General features: G+C 45.3%; 2 protein-coding genes across 3 annotated transcripts; one reads left to right on the top strand and one right to left on the bottom strand.

Annotated features, from left to right (window-relative positions):
- The first annotated feature begins 1,057 nt into the window (after positions 1-1,057).
- On the top strand, positions 1,058-7,662 carry UCK1 (uridine-cytidine kinase 1). Of its 2 annotated transcripts, none has more exons than XM_062590649.1 (7): positions 1,058-1,177; positions 2,255-2,414; positions 3,884-3,980; positions 4,142-4,284; positions 4,385-4,479; positions 5,600-5,648; positions 6,052-7,662. In XM_062590649.1, the coding sequence occupies exons 1-7, from the start codon at positions 1,079-1,081 to the stop codon at positions 6,237-6,239; spliced, it is 831 nt and encodes a 276-aa protein (XP_062446633.1). In that variant the 5' UTR covers positions 1,058-1,078; the 3' UTR covers positions 6,240-7,662. The 2 variants fall into 2 exon arrangements, with proteins under 2 accessions (XP_062446633.1, XP_062446634.1); XM_062590650.1 differs by having other exon boundaries at positions 5,600-5,719; positions 6,052-6,136.
- On the bottom strand, positions 3,605-23,979 carry POMT1 (protein O-mannosyltransferase 1). Its single transcript, XM_062590648.1, has 22 exons — positions 23,858-23,979; positions 23,021-23,144; positions 22,192-22,335; positions 21,786-21,892; positions 21,130-21,180; positions 20,628-20,774; positions 19,466-19,577; positions 18,657-18,722; positions 17,987-18,080; positions 17,380-17,535; positions 16,356-16,486; positions 16,057-16,152; positions 14,586-14,678; positions 13,438-13,534; positions 13,254-13,346; positions 12,608-12,728; positions 12,024-12,121; positions 11,391-11,504; positions 10,748-10,874; positions 9,882-10,059; positions 9,372-9,578; positions 3,605-4,386 (listed from the first exon to the last, which is right to left on the bottom strand). Exons 3-21 carry the CDS (start codon positions 22,311-22,313, stop codon positions 9,404-9,406), a joined length of 2,178 nt encoding a protein of 725 aa, XP_062446632.1. The 5' UTR covers positions 22,314-22,335; positions 23,021-23,144; positions 23,858-23,979; the 3' UTR covers positions 3,605-4,386; positions 9,372-9,403.
- Positions 23,980-24,186: the final 207 nt, after the last annotated feature.

Below are 24,186 nucleotides of genomic sequence, written 5' to 3'. Positions count from 1 at the left end.
CGGCCGCGTGCCCGCCGCCTCCCTTCCAGCAGGGTTAGCCAGGCGGCGGGAGGCCGTTCCGGGAGCTTTTCCAGGCGAAGCGGGACCCACTCGCCGGGAAGGCTGCGGGTCGCTCTGCTCCGAGGAGCGGCGGGGAGGAGAGGGCTCCTCCAGCGCAGAGGAGGCTCCGCTCGGCCTCTCGGTGGCGGCAGGGGAAGGCGCGCGCCATCGCCGCTCCCCGGCGCCGTCCTGCCCCTTCCCCGGGGCGGCCCTCGGGGGGCTCCCGGCCGGGCGGGGAGGCTGCGCAGGCCGGGGTAGGGCGGAGGGGGCCGCCCTCGGGGTCCGGCGGCCAGTACGGCGCGGGTCGCCCGCCAAGGCACCGCCTCGCCGCTGCCCGGCGTCCCCGGGCGTCCCAACCTGCCTGCACGGCCGAGCCACCGCCTTTTGGGGACAAAAATGACCAAAATGGAGGTGCGCTGCGCGGCCAGGCCACGGGGACCCACAGACGAGGGGCCCGCGGCCGGCCGGTGCCTTTCGCCCGACACGGTGCGTACACATCATACATGGGCAACGTAACTGTATGGAAATACTATTATTTTTTTATGCACATTAATATGTATTTATATACGTATACATAGAGCACACTGCACATGCCTATGTCCGTATTACAGGTATGTGTATACACACATGTACATACACGTGTGTGCGCATGCGGATCTGTAGGTGTGCATATGTGTATGTATATACAGATATACACCTATATAAACCCACGCATATATGTAAATATACACCTCTACATACACATACAAGTATATATGCGTGGGTATATATGTATAAATCGTCCTCTGCTCCCCCGTTCAGCAGCCTCAGGCTGCGCCCGGCGCCCCAGCGGCCTCCGGCTGAGGCCGGTGCCGCTCGTCGCACTTGTCGCCCTCCGCGGCGCCCCGAGGCGCGCGCGCTGTCCCCGGCGCAGGCGCGGCGCGGACTACAGCTCCCAGCGTGCCCCGCGCCGCGCCCCGGACTACAGCTCCCAGCGTGCCCCGCGCCGCCGCGGCCCCGCCGCCGCCGCGGCCCCGGCCCCGGCGCCCCCCGCCTCGCCATGGCCTCCGCGGGCGGCGGCGCCGGCCCCGCCGAGCCGGAGCGGCCGCACCCCAAGCCCTTCCTCATCGGCGTGAGCGGCGGCACCGCCAGCGGCAAGGTGAGGCTCCGCTTTCCCCTCCGGGTCTGTCGGCGTGGCCGGCGCGGCGGGGGGGGGGCTGCGGCGCTGGCCGGGCTGCGGCGCCCGCGGGTGCCGCGAGTTGTGCGCGGCCGCGGCTGCGGGCGCTGCGCGGGCGCTGCGCGGGGGCTGCGCGGGGGCTGCGCGGGGGCTCCGGCTCGGCGGAGCGGCCGGGCGGCGCCGCCATCACCCGCCGCATTGTGACAGCGGCGGCCGCGGGCGGGCGGGCAGGAGCGCGGCGCGGCGGGGCCCCGGGGCAGCTACGCGGGGCGCGGACGCCGCCCGGCGCCGCGGCGGCCCTGCCCGGGGCCGGGGCCGGGGCCGGGCTCGGGCTCTCGCCGCCGGTGCCCGAGGCCCGGCCTCGCCTCGCAGCAGCGCTGGCCCGCGGGCGGCGCGGAGCACTGCGGTCCTCCGCGGAGACACGCGTCTGTCACCCGGGTTCAGCGCGGCCGAGCGACCGCCCGCGGCATTTCTGTGCTTCCCAAACCGTGACGGTTACCCCCCCCTTGCCCTGTGGAGTTAAAAAAAAAAAAAAAAGCCCCCACCAACCAAAAACCCAGCCCAAGGGGTGCTGGCAGCACGTGGTCCCAAAGCATGCTGCGGCCTTCTAACCAAAGCAGCTACGCAAGCATTTAAGTAATGGGGGATAAGGGAGATGCTTGGAAGAAAGCCGCGGTCTTGCAAATTCTTTGCAGGCACCGATGAGTGCGGGCAGGAGAGCGATAGCGTGTCTCCGAACCCGTAAAACTGCAACTCTGCTCCTTGGTTTTCTCTCTCCCACCTCCCCCCGTGTGCGCTCCTTCCAAAGGGATGTTTCTAACTGCAGCCAAAGCCCCCGGGTCGCAGAATAGTGGAAGTGTGCTCAGGCAGGCAGAACCAGGCCCGCGGTGTTTCTGCCTCTCCCGTGGTTTCCTGACGGGGAGGGCACCGTTTAGTTTTGCGCTCAGTGTAGCAGAGGTGATCAGCAACTTCGCAGGCTGCTGTGAACTTTCACGTTTGCAAAGCTGGGTGCAGAAGGCCAGGGTGTCCCATTGCTTTGTCTGATCCATTCCTTCACAGTCCACAGTATGCGAGAAGATCATGGAGCTCTTGGGCCAAAACGAGGTGGACCACCGCCAGCGCAAGGTTGTCATTCTCAGCCAAGACAGGTTCTACAAGGTGCTCACGACCGACCAGAAGGCCAAGGCGTTGAAGGGGCAGTACAACTTTGATCACCCAGGTAAAGCCACAGAAATCAGCCACGCGTATATACAGGCTCACCTCGTGTGACTCAGAGGAAGGCGGCATGTCTGCAAGGGGCACTGAATCTCTGTTTGGAGGACGGTTGGGAATGTTGTTCCTCTTATCACTGACACTGTAGCAAATCTTTCTGAGCAACCCCTGGTGTAGCACCACAGGGGTGTGTGCCTGGCGTTCCCTGTTAAGGGAGCCTCTGTGAAAGTGCCCTTGCACTGAACTGCACCCTCCCGCTTTGCCGTACCGTCCTGGTGTGCTGATGATAGCTGCTGCCTGGAAAAGGGTTTTGCAAAGCACTTCCAGACTTCTTAGTGCATAGAAACAGGCTATTGCAACATACTTGCTGTGCTGGGAGGTTGCTAATTTTAAAGCTGCCTGCCACCAGGACAGCAGCTTCTCTAGGAGCGTCAGTCATTAAAGCAGGCAGCAGAGTGTATCTTGTCTTTCATGTAATGTGTTACAAGGCCACCAGTTAGTCAGGGAGCAGACTCCCAGAAACTCTGTTGAGGGTGAGCTGTTGCCAGGAGATCAGGAGTCTACTCGTGGTGATGTCTTACTGAGGAAGAAACTTGCACAGCTTTAGCTGCTGTCTTTTGAGCCTCAGTTCCAGCAAATGCACAGTAGAGGTAAAGCACAGTTAAATTACTGTTTGGAGATGAGGTGGGTTTTACCAAAAGGGCTTGCAGAACATGAAAAGTGTTGGACAACCTGTAAAGCTAAGCCAGAAAGGACAGAAATGCTTTTCCCCTTCATGATCTTGTGTCTTTAAATTGCACACATCACTGTCAGGAAATCTTGAAATTTGCATTGCTGCAGGTGATAACTGCTGTTTTACCGCATCTTTGCGGACAGTGATGTTGGACAGCATTCCAGCTTGCATGGTGCTCTGTCTCCCAACTTTCAACTGGCACTGAAATAAACTACACAGAGCTCCATGTCCTTTCCTGGTATTTCTTTTCAACAAAAAACCAACTGTTCCTATTATTCTGGGGAATGCTATTTAATGGCAAGTGGGAGAATGACCTGCCCTGGTCTGAAGTCTAGTGTCTGTTGTGGGTTAAACGGAGTGGGTATCTCTTGAAAAGCCTTAAAAATGTCTGAGACTTTCTAAATTACTTTTAAATAACAGACTAAAAGAGACGCACACAAATAAATTGTATAATTACTAAGAGGTAAGAATGGCAACTTCACGTTTGGTTTATTTTAGTATACTGTAGTTGCTTTTAAACAACAAATTCTCTCTTCCTTGTCTTTGTAACCAAATACAGCGATTATAATTTGGGGGTGGGGAGGGTGTTGGATTCTTGCTGGTAGGAAAGAATAAGCCAGAAGTTCCCTTTCCCACGATGTAATACTAGACAGTGAACGTCTCCTTCATGACTAGAAAATCTGAGCCGAACATTTGGTATAGCAGCATCTGAACTTCTTCCTCTTTATACCTTCCTCTTGCAGATGCTTTTGATAACGATTTGATGCATACAACCTTGAAAAATATTGTTGAGGGGAAAACAGTTGAGGTACCAACCTATGACTTCGTGACCCATTCTAGGTAGGTTTTCAGTTTTGTGCCAGGTCTCTGGCTTGTGTAGGTTGATGTCTCCCCATTTGCTGTAGGAGCTGCTCCACTTACCAGCTGGCCCTTATGGACCCTTTCAATGTGGTGCAAGATCCATTTAGTAAAGTGCTCTTTTGTTTTCTTTTCCCTGGCAGGCTGGCAGAGACAACAGTGGTTTATCCAGCTGATGTTGTTCTTTTTGAGGGGATCCTGGTGTTCTACAGTCAAGACATTAGGGACATGTTCCATCTCCGGCTCTTTGTCGACACAGACTCGGATGTCAGGCTGTCCCGCAGAGGTAATGCTCTGCTCTCTTGCAGCAGCATCAGCGTGGTGGTGCTCCTTATCCACCTTTGCATTCAGGATAAAACTCATGGTTTCTTATTTTCCTGTCCCAGTTCTGCGAGATATGAAACGTGGCAGGGACCTTGAGCAGATCCTCACCCAATATACGACGTTTGTCAAACCTGCCTTTGAGGAATTCTGTTTACCGGTATGAAACGTTTCACTAATTTGATTTTTGTTTTTTGGAAGAGAAAGAAAAGAGTTGCCTGGGAATTATGACTGTACTGTAGGAATAGCACTGCTGGCAACAGCTTTTGATAAGAGTTTTTCATGAATCCCACACTCTCTCCTCTGGCTCATCTATGTAATCACTAAAAGCTTAAGGAACTTAAGGTTGGTGCTTTCTGCTTGCAAAGCACCATGGTAATCTGTGCATAGCTGCTATATATTCTCACTACTCATGGCCGTGGCTGTTGTAGCATGGGGCCTTTGACTGAACACTCCTACACTGCATTTATTCTAAGTCTTTGGGGGAAAGAAAGAATCTGTTTCTAGCAGACTCTCTCTCAACAGGGAATACTGATGAAACATGGGGCAGATCATTATACAGGCTGCTTGTTATTCCATAAAATGTAAGGCCAGTTTAGATGTTCACATTAATTTGGGAAATCCTTTGAGAACAAAATCCTGTATGTGGATTAAAGAAGATGGAAAAGACTAGTCCAGGCTTCTATTGTTCTAGATCAAAGCAATGTTGGAATTGTAAAGATACTCATTAAAAATGTTGAATTTGCTAACTGATTTTTAAGTAGGGAGGAAAAAACTCAGGGATTTTATGAGTGGTCAAAATCAATAAAATGTGATTGGAGGCAGCAAGGAATTTCACAGGCACATTAGGGGCCTGGGCTTTTAGCAGAGATTTAGCGATGGCTTGTGAAATGCTGATTAGAACTAACTCTTATCAAACAGACCTCAGCCTTGAAATCCTTGTACCACAAAATATAGACAATCCATTCAAGGCAATTTACTTTTCACAAGCATAAAAGCAAGTACTCCCACACTTGACCTACCTGGTCAAGTGCCTACCTGGTTTTTATCTGGTGATTACAAAGGGACAGTAAGACCAAGTCCCTGTTACCCAGTATGACTTACTTTCAATTCTAGATACTACTGCAACAGCAAGCTTTAACTTGCAACTCAAGAGCATTAGAAACAAACAAAAAACCCTCTCCATCTTTGCTCTTAGATTTGAGGCATCTGGTAGGTTCTTCCTTCAATATAACTGGCTTTTGCCAGTGACACTCTTCATCACCATTTCTGTTTTGCAGACAAAGAAGTACGCAGATGTGATCATTCCTCGAGGTGTTGACAACATGGGTAAAAGGGAGCTCAGTTCTTTGTCTCTGAGGAAACCACCTCTGGGGTTGGCTATTGGGAAGTGACAGCAGGTGGTACACCACTGTCCTGTTTGCATGCTTACAACGTTGTGTTGTGTTAGAGGGATGCAGGGGAGGGAGCTGCTCAGAGCCTGAGCTAGATTATCAGCCTCTGAAGGCTGGAATGTTATATATGATTGGAGGTGCAAGGCAGGATGCTGGTTTTAGATGCTGGCATTACAATTGTCTGCCTCTGCTGAGGTCTGACCTCACTGCAGAGGGCAGGCATAGCTTCTTTTAAGGGCCTGCTGTTAGTTTATAGTTTTGAGTTGGACAGGGTTGGATATTCCACATTTTTTTCACATAGCTCAGCCAAGTCTTATACTTGCTGTTCTCCTCTGCAGTTGCTATAAACCTCATAGTGCAGCACATTCAAGACATCCTGAATGGAGACATCTGCAAGTGGCAACGAGGGGCAATGAATGGACATGGTCGGACCTACAAGCGCCCATTCCCTGAACAAGCAGAGAGCAGCAATGTGCTAGCAGCTGGCAAACGGTCACATCTGGAGTCCAGCAGCCGTCCTCACTAACCTGCCGGAGTCTGAAGGATTTGCCTCTGACCCAGACCAATGCCCAAGAAAATCTGGGAAAGAAAAACTATTAACAAAATGGTTTGTGAAGTGCCCTTTAAATGGTCATAGCAGCACAGGGGATACTGGTGTGAAACTCCTCTCTGAGAGGAGAGGAAGGAGTTGGACTACTGCCCCCTCCCTGCCCCTTTCTCCCTAGCTTGTCTGGCTATGTTACTCATTGAACCGGTTTGAGGCAGTTCTACTTGCCTTTTAAAAAAAATGTTCAAAATGGTATCTAATGCTGTGAAGTCTCCCCTGAAAGTTAGGCACTACCAGGTGTTTAATGAGATATCCCATTTCTCTGATGCTGCTCTTCCTTTGCAGGAAAATTTAGCTGCCTGTTTTTTTTGAAAAGGAAAACAGTCTCTCTCTGTCCAAGACAAGCTCAGACCCTGTTAATTTAAACAAGCAGGTACAGTCTTTATTCTTCTCTACCTGCTCTTTGGGACCTTGAGACCTAGTTCTGGCATTGCTTTCCTGCTGGCCAGCCTCCTTTATCACCTGTAGCAGCTGTGGAGCAGGAGACCTGACCTTATGAACACAACTGTAGAGGAATCTCTTCCCCAAGTTAGAGGTGAAACAAAGGCTCTCTGGGACAAAAAGGGAAGTTACAGTTCAGGAGGCTTGAGAAGCAGTGTGATTCTGGTTCATAATCTGTATCTTCTGAAGGTCCTGAACCTTGCTACACTACCTGTAGGTGAGGCTTTCAATTTGTACCCAAATACAGTCTCTTTTATCATAGTTACTGAATAGTGAGCTCAAACTGGATTGAGTTGCTCATGGAAGAAAAAAAAAAAAAAAAAAAAAAAAGATGACTGACCCTGTCAGTTTTAGTGGCTTCGAGGATGTTTCTGTACTGCTCATTGCAGGGTCTGCTGGGCAGAATCCATCTACCTACAGAACTGGGTAGTTAGTTAAATCAGCAAAGGGGACAGATGCGAATTGTGAGACCTGCCTGATAGCTGTTTGTGCTATCTGGACATGTTTCTACCCTCAAGTGGAGTCAAAGTGCTTATCTTACACTTGAACAGTTTTAAACTCATGAATGTTCTGGTTTTCTAAAAGAGCAGATGAAGCTGGAACTATAAACAGTGATATTCCTATTTCTGCAATTTACTCCAAATAAGTGATACCACAGCAACATAGTTTCTGGAAAACTTCTGAAATGAACCGTCAGTTGGACCTTTACAAGCGTCTATGTTGTATCTTTCTGTCACCGAGTCTGTACTTAGAGCAGGTCTAATAACAGAGGTGGGGTGGGGGGGAGAATGTTATTAAGAGAAACTTTTTTGTATTTGCTAGTTTTCTAAAACCAAGGTCTGGCTGTGTTGGCTGTGGATGTTTTGCTTTGGCTAATAAACAAATGAACAAACAGCAGAAATGACCATTTTACATAAAAGATGCTTGCACTACTTTTACTACAACACAAACATAAAAAGGGAACAGTTTGGGAGATATTCTTACACTCATCAGTTCTTTCTGCCTCTAAGGTCAACTCAGAGTTGTTAGCTTTATCTTTGTAATGGCAGAAGCTTTAGAGAAAAAAATAAAAATGCAGTCTGCACTGTCATCTCTATACCATCTTCAAGACAGTAGAAAGTGGTAGAGGTTGGTTATCTACTAGTGAACACTATGGCTCTGTGGTATGTTTGTGTAATGCTGAAGGGAGGGAGAGAGAAAGCAGTTCATTTCCTGGCTACTGCTCAGCTCTTTTTAGGTCAGGGTGACAGACTAACTTAAACAGTGAGATGCTTCAATGAAGCATTAGCTATCAGGGCAGCTTTAAGGAGCAGCAAAATAGTCACTAAACTCTCCTTTGAGTGACTCTAGTGTTTGATCGTACCTTCCTAGTGGGGGGAGATGATCAAGGCATCCTTGAACAGCATTTGTTACAGCAGTAGGGAGCTCTACACTAAAAACACTCTAGTCAGTCTATACTGCTGTTCTCAGTAAGCTTTGATCTCTATTGCACGAGCCTGCTGCTGCAAACCACCTCTGCTGATGGAGCTAAATTATCCTTGGAAGTTTTACCCTGAACCTAAGTGTACAAGCCAGCACAGACTTCCTTTCATCATTCTCAGTTCTACCTCGCTTAAAGCTCCTTTTCCAAAGACATCTGAGGTGTAACCCTGTTGCCCGGTAAATACAATACTGCCATTGCTAGAAACAGGCCACAGGCTTTGTACTAATGCCACAAGGCCTCGGGATCTGTCTGGCTTTGTCTTACTTTTCTTGGCCTGCCTGGAGGTTTTTTTTTTTTTACCTAGTTTAGCTCTAACAGCATTCTTAATTCCTAATTTGTTTTAATTTTGTTTTAATTATGGTTATACCACATGATTATACATAGATAATAGTAACAAGTCATTGCTCTGTGTAGAATGAACTATTTCTAATCCTAGCGTAAAGCTGTAGTGCAGAGATAAAAGGCTGCTAGCAGAGGCCATGAAAGTGGGGCACCAAATTCTGTGTCGAGAAATACAAGCATGGGATGATCCTGGAGCCCATAGGGGCCAATTACTGGTAGTTAAAGCAATGCAAACTTTGGAGTTGGGCAAAGGCAGTTTTTAAGAGAAAAGAAAATATGTATCCAATATATAGAAGACTTAATCTACAGTAACTTCTATTGTAACACGGCATTGCAGACCAAGCAAGAAAGAACAAAGTGTGTAAGTGCTAGGAAATATGTAAAATAGACTCACCTGTACCCTAGAGCAAGAAAGAAACCATCAATATCAGACTCCCAGCAAAGAGGAAAAAGAAACCTCTGGTTATCAACATCATATTCCTCCCAGCAAAGGACCTGGGACGCTGAAAACGTGCTGTAACCACCCTCCAGACTGAAGTCAGCAACCTTACAACCTCAAGGTACAGTGGAAAAAGGGGAGCATAAAAGGCATAGTGAGTGGGGAATCTGTTCGTAACAACTTCACCTGTTGTTGAGACCTTTTCTGTAACAGTAGGGGTTTTTTTTCTTTTTTTTTCCTATTTTAGTTAAATTTGGATTAATATCAATTATTTGATCAGACTGCTAAGATTTCAGCTATACTAACAATAAATACTTGGCTTTGCATAAAATGTGTTTCCATTTACCTGTAACAAGATTGGCAGTTTAATGGAGGCTGTTACCGTTTTCGGATAAGGATGTTCCAACTGTCCTTCCAGCGCAAATCCTTGAGCTCAGCAACCGACAGAGAGGGTTCCCCATAGGTCAAGGGGCTGAACGTGCTATAGACAAGGTAAACTGAAGAGAACCAGGCCACAACCAATGCGCCAAACATGCTTTTGAGAAGCAGAGATCTGGGATTGGGCAGGGCGAGGGGAGGGGAAGAAAATAAAAATAATTCAAGTTACATCAAAGCTATCCAAATACTCCATCCAAGAAGCAGATATGGCTTTTTTTTAAAAAAAGAAAAAAAAAAAAACAGGGAAATGCCAAGATATGGCCACAGCCATGCTGGAATAAAGGCACTGCTGAGAAAAAAACAAAATCAAACCATACTGCTTGCCTGCAGTAGCTTGCCAAGAGGACAGCATTGGAAGAAAGAACCATCCCACTTGTTTTGTCCTCATCTGTTTAAAACTGTGCAATGACCCACATACCTGCAGAGATGATTGCTCAGGTGCTGTAACACAATGGGAATCAGGAGAATCTGGAATGTGAGGGCAGGTAGGTAGTGGTACAGGAAAAGCGTTTTCTCCATCAGGAAGAAGGGCAGGTAATTCACAGCCCAGCCTCCAACACAGATCCTACCAGCTGATACCCAGAGCTGCCATGCATCTGCAGGAGAGAGAACAACAACTCTGGCCCTAATACCATCTTAAAACACTGTTCCTAGAAACTTACTTAAAGTCTCTAAAACGTAACCTACTTGCAGGCTTTTGTTTTCTATAGTTTGTGTTAAAAGACTTTCAACTTGACCACACTCCTCAATGGAGGGAAATGGTTAAATTATGTCATGATTTTATGAAGTACCTATCAAGACAGCCCACTGCCAAAACAAAGCAGCTTCACCCCATGACAGCACAATGTACTTCCAGAAAGGGAAAACAGGGCAAGCAGAGGAGAGGGCCCCTCTATCAGAAAGATAAAATATCTAAAATAAATACCCCCCATAGAGACAGTATCATCTCCCTGTATTTCCTTCAAATCGGTCACAAAGGTTCTCCATATAGTCCAAACCTAATGCCTGGAGATTGCTTTTATCAAGAGAATAAACTCAAATATTATGCTGGCTACTAGACTGTTTCATAAGGTGATGGTCACCTTCCCAAAGGCCATAATCAATCTCTTGCTGGGCAGGAAGAAGAGAGAGTACTCTCTACATGCCTGAGCATCCAAAATAAAAATTTCACAGTTACTGCATGGGAAAAGGTGCTACCACAGCTAAACACACAGCTGTGAGAATGTGGCTCTGGCCCCATTAAAGTTTAGTAGAACAGGAGAACTCGTCTCTATGGAATCAGACCTTCAGGAACATCGTAAATTCTTCTCCTTCGTCGTATTAAGTACCACAACGACAAACACACGTAGACCACAGCAGCAATGTTAGCCGAAGTCCAGGTGAGAACATTCCCAATGAGGTGAATCTGAGCCTGCAGGATATGAGATGGTCTGAGTCAGAAGAAGGAACGTGCCACAATTCTTTCAGATAAGTTCAAATATTATCCACATATACTTGCTAAATTAAAACTTCAGAATGTACTTGACTAGTAACCTGATCCTTCTTGGAAGGAAGCAGGTTGATAAACTCTGATGCTCTTAGACGCTTTTTTTTTTAACATATAACATTTAAAAGATGCTACACAGAATCAGCAATGGTAACTACTAAATTACAGTTTTCCTTAAAAAAAAAAAGTGCAAGAAGTGATTTCATTAAAAGAAACAATTGTAAAAGCTATATCACATGTAAAAAAAAAAATCACTCCCCTGGGAAAAAAAATATTACTTGCTTTGAAACACCTAGGATTCTTGACAGAGTCCATTCTAGACCAGCTTTTTGGATTGAACTCTTAACTGCAGCCCTGCTCTCACTCACACCTCTGCAGCTCACATCAGAACTCATCTGCTTTGTTCTGTGGGCTCATGTTTATTCCCGTCTTCAAATTTACCCCAGAGGTTGGGTGGAGCCAGTAGGCAATATTTGTATCCATCGTGATCCAGTCTAGAGCAGAGGAGCTGTATTTATGTTCCGTATCTTCATTTTTCAATGTTAGTATCTTCCACTAGAACAAAGGAAACAGAATTGGAACCACAGCTGAGATACCATGCATGGATGAGCAACTCCACATGTAAGATGGTTAGTTCTTAACCTGAGAGTGGAAAAAGATTTTTCATTTCTTGTACTGAGTACTGATCAATAAAATGGCTTTATTTTGTTCTAATAAAATGCACTTTCCTTAGTGAATTTCTGAAATGTTAATAAGGGGCATCAACACTATTGATTTCACACACAAAAACATCAGTTTCAGAAAGATTCTGGATGCCCAACTCCTCCTCCTTCCTTTTCTTTTCTTTACACAGTCATTCATGTACTTATTACTGAATAGTACAGTTGAGCAGTTTTCTAAAGCTCTTCGAAGAGCATTCAGATGTTTTTTTTTAACTGAGGAAGCCAAATTATTCTATCAGCAAGGAATAAACAATGACTTCTCAGACCCAGGGTTTGCAGAAATGTCTGATTTCCTGCTCTGCAGCAGAATAAAGGACAAAGCAAACAGAAAGGGAACAGGGACGATATTCACCTGCAATTCTGCGAATTTGGCCATGAAGCTGAGGTTTTTACTGATGTCCATCTGTGTAGGAGAGTGGAGCTCCACTTCCCTTTCTTTCTGCTCTTGGCCTGGAAAAAAAAACAGCATAGTCCAGAAAGAGCAGCATAACAGTGAGAAATCAAAGTATGAGCCCATGATATATCCCAGCTCTTCGCTCGAGGGGCCAGTTTCTGATGCATGAGAACTTGGAAGGGATTTTTAAGGGTTTGGACATCATGGTATTGTCAAGGCCCATTCAAAAGCTGTTCAAATCCATTACTGTGGTCTCACTGAGTGTGGCCAAGACATCCCATGCCAATAACCATGAGAACATCCTCCTCAGTCCATACCCAGCACAAGTAATTCCATGGGACAGCATCCTTCCACCCATGTGAAAGTTGAACTGCAGCCAAATATCCAAAACAATGGCTAGGTTTTTGTTCCTCTTATACTATGAAGGAATGTACTTTTATACAAAACACACGTGCATATCATGTATTAACACATGACACCTCTCCATGAACAGGAAGGGCCCCATCACAGAAATCTGTCTAGAAAACATGGTTGAGACGTACTTTTCCCATATCTGTGCTCTTCCACATTCCACACCATGCTCTGATGGTAGCCTTTCGATATCTTCTCTCCAACCACCTCCAGCTGCCGATATCCCCACTCAGGTAATGATGCTCCACTGAGCTAAAAGTGAAAGATGATTTAGACTTATGGTCCTGCCAATTTGAACTTTAGGCTTGAAGTTTCTAGGCAGCCCTAACTGTGAAGCTTCTAGGCCCTGAGAGCAGTAGATCAGAGGAAGGGACTGAAAAAAAGCATGTTAAGGTCACCACACAATACAGTCTCAACAAATGCTACACCTATAAAGCCAGTGATTCTGGCAAACACTGTGATGAGATTCTTAACTGCTCTAGCTGCTGTGAGCTACTACACACAGACCCAGCACCAATTTCTGAGGCTCAGTTGTATAGAGTGGTCACAACCTCCTGAGAAGTAGGATAGCTCTGTATGCTGAAAAGGAATCCAGCCATGAGTACACATGATACAACTACATGAAACATGCACTGCCTTTTTTCCCTTTTACCATATTAAGCAAGTTTATTGTTTCCTTTATTTATTTATATGTTTGTTTTATGCGGTTTGTGCCTTTTGGGAGCACAGAGACTACACAAATTGCATGGAGGAAAAGCTGTAGGCAGATAAACTTACCTTTAGCACTGCAGAGGTGTTCACATGAACGAACCTCACTTCTGACAAAATCGTCTTCCACACGTCTGTATCAGATTCTCGATTTACAATTTCCTACAACACATAGATAAACTTTGATTGTCATCTTGTCTCAGTTGTTTCTTCCAGAAAACAATGTGCTCCTCCCTTCCCTTTGACTACTCACCACTCTCCAGAGGTTCTGTGCTGGCATGGAGATGTTATAATCAATATAACAGGAGACTTCTTGGGAGTGGGGGCTAAGAGGGGCAGCAACATCATGCCTGCAAGACAAGTAAAGTAAGCACCCACAGATCCTCCAATACTGTTTACCAAATTTGTATGAAAAATAAACCCATAAAGTTATCGAGTTTGCTTAGACCAGATTCGCCAATAAAGTAAAATCAAATAACCCATTTGTACTGATTGCACTGTTTACTCTGAAAGAGAACACTCCCCACTAACAAGAGCTGCCAGGAACAGGCTTGTAGGAAGCCAATACAGATGACTGCTGTCCTGGGCTGAAGAACAAGCACTGACTGTGACAAACAGAGAAGCTGTTCACTGGGGTTTCCAATAATGAACAAATTAGGTTTGGAAGGGACACAGCAAAAACCCAAGCTCAGAACATTCCCCTTCCAAATGTGAGTGATATTCAAGAGCACACTCACTCCCTTTGGATAGCAGTCAGGAAGCCATTTCATAGTGCAGTCTTTACAAAACAGGCAGGAATCCACAGCAGTCAGCCTCAGCACACTGTCTTCTCCAAAATATTGTCTTAACTTTCAGAGCACACCCTTCATGCAGGATTACGCCAAGAAAGTCAGCAGAGCTGCTAGATGACCTGTCAGTCTCACAAAATATTAAATATCTCTGCCTGCCTGGAGAGTAGGCAGTGAAGGGGGAAGGATTCAGACTCACCAAGGGAAATATGTACTTATGAATTTGCAGAATTAGCATGAATTGTATCAGGTAACTATGAGTCAACATGTCTGCAACCATCATTAGCCCCTTTAAAGACCCTTAGCACACTAGACCAGAACATCTAGTAGGCACTGAATAGTTTTTGATTAGCATCACATCCCACTGCCAAGTCAACTGCAGAAAATAAACAGCATGCTGTATCCTTTCTCCAGGGCACAGGGATGACCCATGTGACTAACATTTGAGGCCTCTGCTAGCCCCGCTGCTTAAGAATCCTCGAATAACAGGTAGTTTATAGTCTAGCTGAACATAAGGGTGACTGCACTTCCACCACAAATAGTTATTCTGAGAACCAGGAAAACAGAATGAGCAAGCAAGCCTGGAAGAGCTGAGGATGGGGAAAAGTCTTACGTGTTGAGGAATCGGGTCGTGATGCCATGGACCAGCTGCACAATGTGTCCGTGTCTGACAGGACGGGGTGGGTTACTCACCACCAGCTGCTGCCTGGTGGAGTGATACACAAGAGGAAGTGGTTACATTCTTCTTTCTAAATAATGCAACTTTGTCATGACCAAACTGTCAGGTCAAGGAGCTGCAGATATGGATAAAAGGACAGACATTTAGGTGGTAAAATGAGAAATTCAAGCAACTGATATAGATTATACCAGAATGGAAACAAAGCTTGCCAAGACAAAGGAGAGTTAAGGGCAGAATGTTTCAGGGGATTGGTAATGGGATATCAACACCTCAGCCTTTACCTCAGTGGCCTGAATCTAGGTCAGTCAGAAGCAAGTCCAGATTATTCCCATCAAACAGCTGTTTGGTGGCTTTGGTGAAATGAGTAAGTGCTTCAGTGAGATCTGACAGGTGTTTTTACTACCACTGATGTCACTTTTGGCAGGCTAATAAGAGAGATTAATGGCTGTCTCCATGAAGGAGACCAAATTCAACTTGCCTCTTAACAGGGCTAATGCATGCTTTGGCAAGGGGAATGCTGCAGTTGACCTAGCTTCTGCCTGTATTTTATCGCTCTATGAGGTTCACAGAAGGCCTACACATTCTTCAGGGCTTGTAAGAGTCTTGAGTCTGAAAAATTTTAAGAAGATACCTTTTTCGGTGGTTCCCCAAAAGAGTCTGGTAGAGTCTACATTTGAAAGGTTTCTACTATGGCCAAACTTTCCCAGTGTGGATATGATTTACAATGGCACACAGTCCTTCTGGTAAAACTGTTTATACAGTTCCCAGAGTAACACAAGAAACCTACAAAAGCAACTTTTTGATCAGTATAAAATGACATCATACAACGGCTTTCACTGGCAGAGCTACAGGAACAAAGAGTCCCGCTCCTAACTGACAGTTACACTGGGAAAACACTCAGTCACAGACACACACTTGGAATTCCTCCTGATGTGGCAGGCTCTACATTTCATCCCACATTTGAAGTACAAAGAAATACTCATTCTGCAAAAGTGATTTCTACTCTCTTCTGAGACCTATTCAAGTTTGATAAAACTCATCAAGGCAATTAAATGTCAAGGTTTGCACACTTCAAAAAGCAGAACTTCACTTTCACGCAAAGCACCTGAAGAGTTCCCATCAATCTCATTCCTCTTTAAAGTTCCCTTTGCATACTGCACATCTAGAGCTCTGGTGGGAGCAGCACAAATAGAATTTCTGAGCCTTCCATAATGCTTCTAACATAATGAAGTTGGGACAATCTGCCAGCCTGACTAATTCTGTAGCTGAAATGACTTTCCTTAGGGCTTCAACCCTCATAAGCAAGGAATAGTTATGTCCAGTTTAAGTAAAGCACTACTTATGTTTTGGAAGTGTATCGAGCTGTGCTTACAGCAGATTGGCAGTAAGTCTCTTGCATACTCACATTCCAGGATCTTTGACAATCCACCAGTTGTTCACATCCTTGAAAGGGTAACACGTCACCTGCTGTTGATGGGAACTACCTCGGCCATTCTCATACCTGTACAGAAGGTTAAAATAAAACAGGTGTGGAACAGTACATTTCAGTGTTCAACAGTCACAGCTACACAAATCTGTAACAGATCAATGGGTCCACCGGGCCTAATAGACAGACTGCCAGAACTCAGACTAAGATATCTGGACTGCCAGATGAACCAGAGCATATTTTCACCCTAAGATTAGATAATAAACCAGATTCCTCACCTGATGGGGTAAGTGTTCTTGTGAGAATGGAGCCAACACTGCATGGGTTTGCCCAACACATTCCGCAGAGTAATCTGAGAGCCATAAGCCACCTCTAAGGGTTGACCCTGAGTGATTCGAGCTAGCCCACCCTGTGAAGTATAATGAAAGGGTAAGTGGAAAGAAGAAACAGCAACACAGAGGCTGTTTAAATTCTAGTAAGAGTCACTTGTCACTTTAACAGCAGTAGCTATGCCTTCTCATCTGGTTGTAGTTAAAAAAAAATTTTTTTTGCAGTACTACACTCATCAGAAGTTAAATAAACCAGGCGTCGGTTTATTGTTGATGTTTAATTATTTATTATATCTTATATGTATTAATAATCTATATATAATTCTTTATTGTATCTTTAATTATTTATTATATTTTGCAGGCTTTGCAAGTCTGCGGGGTCTTAGGGAATATCCCTAAAGCCATGATGTACAAACAGAAAGACTAAGTGGTCTCTTATAGGCATATCACACAGTCACCCTTAGAGTATATAAATGCCTTTTAGCAGAGCGTCAAGTGACATCACTACATATGGCTTTCCTTCACCTACAGATGACACTGTGTTTAGCAGCATACAGCTGGATACATTGGTACAGTTTTCCTCATAGCTGGATGTTTTAAACCATAATCCCCTAAGTTTTTTTTCCCCATTAAATTACTGGATTAAAATAAATTGTAAATATAATTAATTTAATATATTCAAATAATACACATATTTTTGTTGGACCAATTTCAAAGTCATCACTTAAAAGAGTTCAGTACTGTATCTGCTCCTTTGGAGTTCCCTGTAGAAAAGGCCAAGTCTTCAACAGAAGAGCAAACATATTGCTCTCAGTTCATTGGGAGAAAGCTTTTCATCTGCTATTCAGATTTCTATCCCTTGTTTTTTAAACTTAAAGCAGTACTACAGCACCAAAGCAGTAAAAAGATATAAAAGGAACAAATATGCAGGATCACAGGAATAAGAGTGCAGGCGTGACCATGTTTTCTTTACCTCCAAGCTGGCTTGGAAAGCACTTGTCATAATTTGATCATGAGGCCCAGAGCGATACAGCAAAGTCAAGTGAATGTAGAAGAAGGATAGGTACATCATCACTGGGATGATGATGAGGGACAACCCCCGAGCCAGAAAATGGCACATCAAGGAAACCTAGAAGAAACAGAGAATTCACTGTTTTCACACTCCAGGTATTAAAATACCAATGCACTTCGCTTGTTTTACTTGCCTTTTTAAAGTCCCCCAACTACCCTCATTCAGCTACAACACTGAGGACACCTGGATAACTTTCACTGAAGATTTGAACTGAAGCCCACAGGAGGTATGTAAAATAGTGTAGGTTTTAAGCCACAAATCACCAAGACAAGGATATTAGCAGAAAAGCCAATCACAAACACAAACTTTTCTTAAACTTAACTCCATCCTCCTCAGCAATTTTACTGGGAAAGTATTCTAAAACACAAGGTTTTGCAAACTGTGATAGGGGACTGTAGTATAAAAAACAGCTACAGGTAGAATTGTTACTTGAAGATTTGGAAGTCTCTTAGTTGGTTCTTGTTAGGAAAAGTTATACGTAATGTATTTTGAATGTTGTGCTACCTACATTTGACAAGTTCTGGTCTCCTATCATATGCCAGAAGTGGAGTCCTGCGATGACCAAAAGCAGCATATAGGTGAACAGACCCATGTATTTCACTCTGAGTAAAGAGCACATAAAAACTCATCAAGAGTTAAAAACTACACACATCTATGACTGTTACTTAATGTAAGATGTATATATTCAAACTCTATCTTGAATAGGATACATTTAAGTCCAAGGGCTTTGATTCATGACAATTTCAGCATGCCAATATACGTGAGTTTCAAGACTTTGACCTAGAAGGGTATTTTGTTAGCTAAATAAATTAAATAACTGGCAGTGACAAAGGCAGAGAATCTTCTTGATAACGAGGTGACAGATCAGAAAGTACCGAATCCCTAAATTCAGACTTACTGACGCTTGAGGGGATGAGGAAGGAGGGGTGAAATCTGATGCTAATTTATAACATAAAGACGTCTCTGAAAAATACACTTTGTTCTTCCCATGACATTAGCCTTTAATGTCTGGTATTGCTCCCAGTGAATTGATACGCTTGCCTTAGTAACAGTCTAACTCAAGAACATAAGTCATGGACAAGCATGCTCACAACAATATCAAGAATGAAGCCCCACCTACACCTCAGACAGTGGGCAGAAAAGTCAGCTTACTAAAACAAAGATGTGCTAGTACTTACCCAACTGCACAAGAACAAGCTACTCCAGTCAAAAGAAGCCAAAACCACCAGCTTCCAGAGAAGGAACTTAAATAAAAGGCCAAAGGAAAATATGTTACAGTGAGATCTGAATACCTGCTTGGATTTCTAATATACTTGCTTGAATACGGGTAATTTAACTTGGAGAAAACCTGCAGGTCTCCACTATTTCTTATTCTACTCAGAGGTATCTCATACTCAACCTCCCAGGCCACCAACACTCAGCTGAAACCTACAGGATATTGTTAAATGTATTTCTCTGTATTCTGAAAAGCAATTCTGAACACTAAAGGTCTACCTGGTTTCTGATACTGCAGTCAGAGCAAAGTATTCAGCCACTTGTTGGACTCAGTTTAAAGTTCATTCTGCTTTAAGATCATGTCTTGTAAGGATCAGAGAATAATGAAGTCACAAGAGAAGAGACAAAGATCTCTAGATTCAGTGCTGGTAAACACTAACAAAGGAAAGTAAATGACCTACTATCATCAGTATTTCTGTGGAGAGAAGGAAACTATAATAATAAAATATCCAGGAAGGAAAATGTGTGCTCCCCAAGGGATTTTATTTTAATTAAAAAATGACAACTTTGCTACCAGTTAAAAAAGATCATAACACTGTTCATAACAGCAAAACCTTAGAGTAGCCTTGTAAGAAGTCAAAGTTCTGGATTTTACAAACAGAGGAAGTGTGTTTCAGAAAGGTGAAGTAACTTACAGAAAAACACACACAGTCTGTGATAAAAAGAGTAATCAAAAAAGAATCGAAAAGGACCGGAGACAATTCAGCTTTACCTGTAGCTCTGCGAATTGTAAAACTTCAGGTAGGACAAAACTGCAAGCAGGATAAAAAATATCAATATTGATTCCAAGAGCATGAACCTTGACTGAGTGATCAAAGAGTTCTCTGTTGGAAAAGAGAGATGGACACAAAATTAGAGAAACTTATCCAGCGGGAAACTACTAGACAAGTGCTTTACCTCAGAAAATAGCATCATTACACAAAAAAGAACCTGCCCCTTTAAGAATGGCCCATCTGTTTCCAGTCCTTTTGGCTGTCATATGGAATTATTGAGTTTAAAAGGACAAAAACCTTCTGATCTGGGCAAAGTGCATGCCAATAATTGACCCCAAGGACAAAGAAGTGGGCAGGAAGTAGAGCCTGGCAGTAGGCAGATAAAGCTGCTATGCTTGCCTACAAAAGCAAAGAAAATGAATGCTGGGAGACTCAGACAGGTGCTTCTCAAGGCAGCAAAAGTCAAGGCAGTGACTCAAGTAAGCAATAAGCATGATGATGAATTTTCAAGGAAGGGTGCTGCATGGAGCTATGGCTGCCTTGCATAGGGCTTCCCGAACTGGAAACAGAGCTACAGGTAACTAGGAGAAGTTTCACTTATTAGACTGCTAATAGGCTGGTGAGAGGCTCCTTCCTTCTCAGGCATTCACAAGCAGATACTCAGAGAAAATAAACATGAGAACAGTGTCAAATCATGGTGTTAAGGACCTGCAGTTTGGAGACAAACAAATGTGAAGAGCTCCAACTCTAAGTAGAGCCCTCCTGCTGCTAAGAAACAGCATGTTGTAACTCATCCTGTAAACCTCTGAGGAAGAGAGTACAGCTCTCCTCACAGGCAAGAAATGTGTTTTTCTGTGAGGTTGTTAAGACTAGCCACTTTATTCAACAATGAAGTGAACTAGCAGTATCTTGTTTAAAGATGCAGTCTAGCACGGCACCTTCTGCAGAGCTGTATGGACAGAGGGGACCAGAGAGGCACAGCAGAGACTGATACAGATCAGGACTGCAACTGGGCTCTAGCATGTTGTTAGTGTTCTGTGAGGAGATGCTACTCCAGCCACTGTTCCTTTTACATGCTCTAAAAATTCAAAAGGGGATAAGGGACTATACTCTCCCTGTATGAAAAATGGGGCCCAAGGGCACCTATATGCTTAGTCTTACCTAAGAGAATCAGAAGAGCAGCTCCAAGTGCAGTACAGTGGGAGAAGTGCATTTCTACCAAAATCTGGTATGCTAAAGGGACACAGAGAGCACCAGCCAGCGCTGGCAGGAATCGCAAGGACCAAACAGGAACATTCATACTATATTCTAAAATAGGAGACAACAAATGACACAAGAATTTGGAAATTATTAATTGCTGAGAAGCTGGTTCAATACAGAATTCCTTATGACTACAACAACTTGTTGAATGTGACTCCTACCCTTAGTTATTTACTGTCCGGCTTGTACTACTTTCAAACTGTTTTAACTGATTAAAAGCTTCTGTGCTATGAGAACATTATGTTTTAAACTTCCATTAAAGGCCTGCAGAAGACCTAGCTAAGAGGAGAACTAAAGTGTCAGATACAGCATTATTTCCACTAGTCAGGAATAACGAATCTGTCAGCTGTTCAAACACTGCTTATTTTCTCAAAACAACAAGAATGTAATAATCAGCTCTTACCAGCTCCAATTCTGTTCCATAAGAAGTTTCCATCAAATCCTCCTAAGTAACCTAAAACATAAACAGCAATTCAGAATTTCCAGCATCAAAACTGGAGTATAAGAATGGGTCTAAATTGGTCCTGGAACCATTCTGCAAACACCCAGCTCCTCCAGACATCGAAGGCCTCTTTCCCAAAAAAGGATACTCTCCTACTGTTTTGCCTACGGCAGTGTTTCATAAACTGTGGAAGCATGAAGAAAATACATTGGGAACAACAGATTCTCAGTGACAAAGGTGTATGTAGGTTTAATCCCTCCTTTCCATACACAGATACTTGTACATGTCACAGTTACAGAGAGGAACTCAGAGCTTAAACTAAGCTTGTTGCCTACTATTTCTAGTCACTAGCAGTTCTCATCTTATGTTCCTCTTTATTCAAACAACTGGATAACAACGAGGTAACAGATACATGGCTCTGTCACTTCCCAAGTGCTCATGTGATAGCCCTGTAACAATACTAAATAAGGGAAATCCTAACTCTCTCTACATCAGAACCTCTCAGCTGCCTTGTATTTTTCTCCAATGACAGGATCTGGCAACTTATATTTAACCAGAACTTCTCTCCTCTAGATCAACTGAAAACAGACATTTCCCAATCTCAGCAGATGCCCTACCTCCCAAAGCTAGCAGCATATGGCCAAAAGGTGGGCCACTGTCATCCACGAAGAAGATTCTCTTCATGTAGAGGGAAACGAACTGGCCATAATAAACTTCATCAAAACTGAAATACAACAGAAAGAAACATGTCAAGTCTCATTGGAAGTAGCTGGCAAGCTACAGATATACTAGGGAAGGAAACCCTGATTTGCTGGCAAAAGGCTAAGAATACAATGAAGGATAATGAAGCACTTTGGCCCCCTTACATTCCCCTCTTGACTTTCTGTTAGGGAAACATTGTTACCACATTCACTGGGGCCGGCACCAGGCTAGCTCTGCTCTTCTGATGCTGCATTCTTACTAGCAAGTGTTTTAAGAAAAAAACTTCCGTGGTTCCAATAGGAAGTAAAATATTTTACTCACACTACAGCCCGTGGATAGGACAGCCCCCAAAGACGGCTTATTAATCCCATCACAGTCAATGCTAAGAGGTTCATATTTATCTCTGCAGTAATCACAATTGGATTCTTCAGAAATCCCAACATCCTGTCAATGGTCTCTCCAAACCTTTGAAAGCAGTAAGAAAAAATCAGCAGTCACCCTTTCACTATCTGAAGATCACTTGACAGAAAGCATGCAACACTACTTTTGGCTATTAGTAATTCATGGTAACTGATCTTCCACAGTTTTCTTGGTTTACACATGTATGTGTTTTCTACTATACATATAGTAGTAACTTTAACTGTGAAATGAAGAAGTCACTAAACTTGCGAAAAAAAAAATCCCCACGTAATTTTTCATCTGCCCTGCTTCTACATGTATATGGCTCTCTGTCATCAGTAGTAAGCTGGAAACTTTACTTCTTCTTACCCTGGTTCTGCAAAACACAATAGCTTAATTCAAGACCATATTCTGCTGCTCTTTGCACTATGCAAACCTCCCAGGCCAAACTCTGGTGCTAATGGTACACAAGAGGCTCAGACACTAGACTGCTCTCACAACTTAAAAAAAAATAGAGAAAGAAAAAACATATTTCCACGTAAACTGTTCAGGGGAAACCCACAAACATCCTCTGTCTCACAAAGCTGACTATGGGAGCACCAGTGTAGGTTATGAAGGACTCTAGCGCAACCTAGGGGACAGGGAACCCTGTAGAAAGCATGACTGAATTCTCTCTTACTCCTGTGGGCAGGAAGAATTGCTAAGAGCTAAACCGTCAGAAAACGTCAGCATCAGTGTTGTATCTCCTCACCTCAATACAATTGAAAGTTACTGGAATAAATCCTTCTGTATGGCTTTGATCAGGTGAGAACAAAGCAAGACATGAGCACATCACCACCACCAAGTGCAGTGCCACCGTCCTCGTTTCTCACTTCCTATAAAACACAAATCCTGTTCAGTTGTAAGTTACCCTGCAGAACCACCTTTTGCAAGAAACCCCTTGCAAAGCTGTGCTCTCCGCCAGGGACCTCACACTGCTGCCCCACCTGCCTGCGCACAAGGGCAGGCCCCATACCCAGCCATCACCTCACAGGCTGTGACCCTAAAGAGCATCCTGAGGAGGGAAGAGGACCACACTTTGCACGAGTCCACTTCTCGAGCAGTGCTGGCAGGCCTTGAACCCAGGGCCAGGAGGAAAACAGGACCCCTAACCCCCCCCTCCAAGCCTTGAACCTCCTCTTGATCTTTACAGGGGTTCAGTAGGACCACGAACCTCCACAACTAGCCTAGTACCTCTCTCTTAAGCCTCACAAGAAGGTATGTGGGACCTACCAGCTCCCCCACACCAGGCCTCATACCCCTCCTGCACTGCCTTGAGCCTTGGGGGGGGGGGGGGAGAAGGGGGGAGGCAGTGGGATAACCTCCCCCCCCCCAGGCCTCACATCCCCACCTCAAGCCTCACAGGGGGCACGACGCCCCCCCCACGCCCCCCACCAGGCCTTGTTCTGCCCCCTGAGCCGTACGCGGGGGGCAGGCACACCCCTGCCGGGCCTCGCCCCCGCCCCAAGCATTACACGGGGAGGCACCAGGACCGCTACCCGCCCCCTCCTCCCCCGGCCTCGCACCCCTCCTGCCCCGCGAGCCTTACGGAGCTGCGGCAGGGCAGTGGGACCCCAGCCGCCCCCTGGTGCCCTCCGGGGCAGCAGCGGGACCGGCCGCCCCGGCCTCGCGGCGCAGCCCGGAGGAGATGGCGGCCCCCTTCCCCCCACCCCGGCCGCCCCAGGGGGCGGTACCGGCGCGCGCGGCCCCGCCCCGCCCCCTCCGCAGCGCCGGATGTGGCGTCAGACGCACGCGGCGCCGTGAGGGAAGCGAGTCTTGTTGCTATGGCAACGCCTCGGCAGGGAAGGCGCGGGGGAGGAGGGAGAAGCCGCCATGGCGGCTGTCCCCACAGCCCCGAGGGGGCGCCAGGCCGCGCAG

This window comes from Rhea pennata, chromosome 18 (genome assembly GCF_028389875.1).
Source record: "Rhea pennata isolate bPtePen1 chromosome 18, bPtePen1.pri, whole genome shotgun sequence".
Taxonomy (NCBI): Eukaryota; Metazoa; Chordata; class Aves; order Rheiformes; family Rheidae; genus Rhea; species Rhea pennata.
Note: the sequence above shows the minus strand (reverse complement) of the source record. Positions and strands in the feature narration are given on the sequence as shown.

What these genes read in the sequence shown, in the direction of transcription:
- UCK1 (XM_062590649.1), top strand. Translation starts at nt 1,079, where the DNA reads ATGGCCTCCGCGGGCGGCGGCGCCGGCCCCGCCGAGCCGGAGCGGCCG. An exon ending in GTACAACTTTGATCACCCAG is followed by an intron (nt 2,415 to 3,883) that starts GTAAAGCCACAG and finishes TTCCTCTTGCAG; the next exon opens with ATGCTTTTGATAACGATTTG. An exon ending in TGTCAGGCTGTCCCGCAGAG is followed by an intron (nt 4,285 to 4,384) that starts GTAATGCTCTGC and finishes TTCCTGTCCCAG; the next exon opens with TTCTGCGAGATATGAAACGT.
- POMT1 (XM_062590648.1), bottom strand. Translation starts at nt 22,313, where the DNA reads ATGTTGGGATTTCTGAAGAATCCAATTGTGATTACTGCAGAGATAAAT. An exon ending in TCCTATCCACGGGCTGTAGT is followed by an intron (nt 21,893 to 22,191) that starts GTGAGTAAAATA and finishes GTTGTATTTCAG; the next exon opens with TTTTGATGAAGTTTATTATG. An exon ending in ACACCTCTGCAGTGCTAAAG is followed by an intron (nt 12,729 to 13,253) that starts GTAAGTTTATCT and finishes TTTCACTTTTAG; the next exon opens with CTCAGTGGAGCATCATTACC.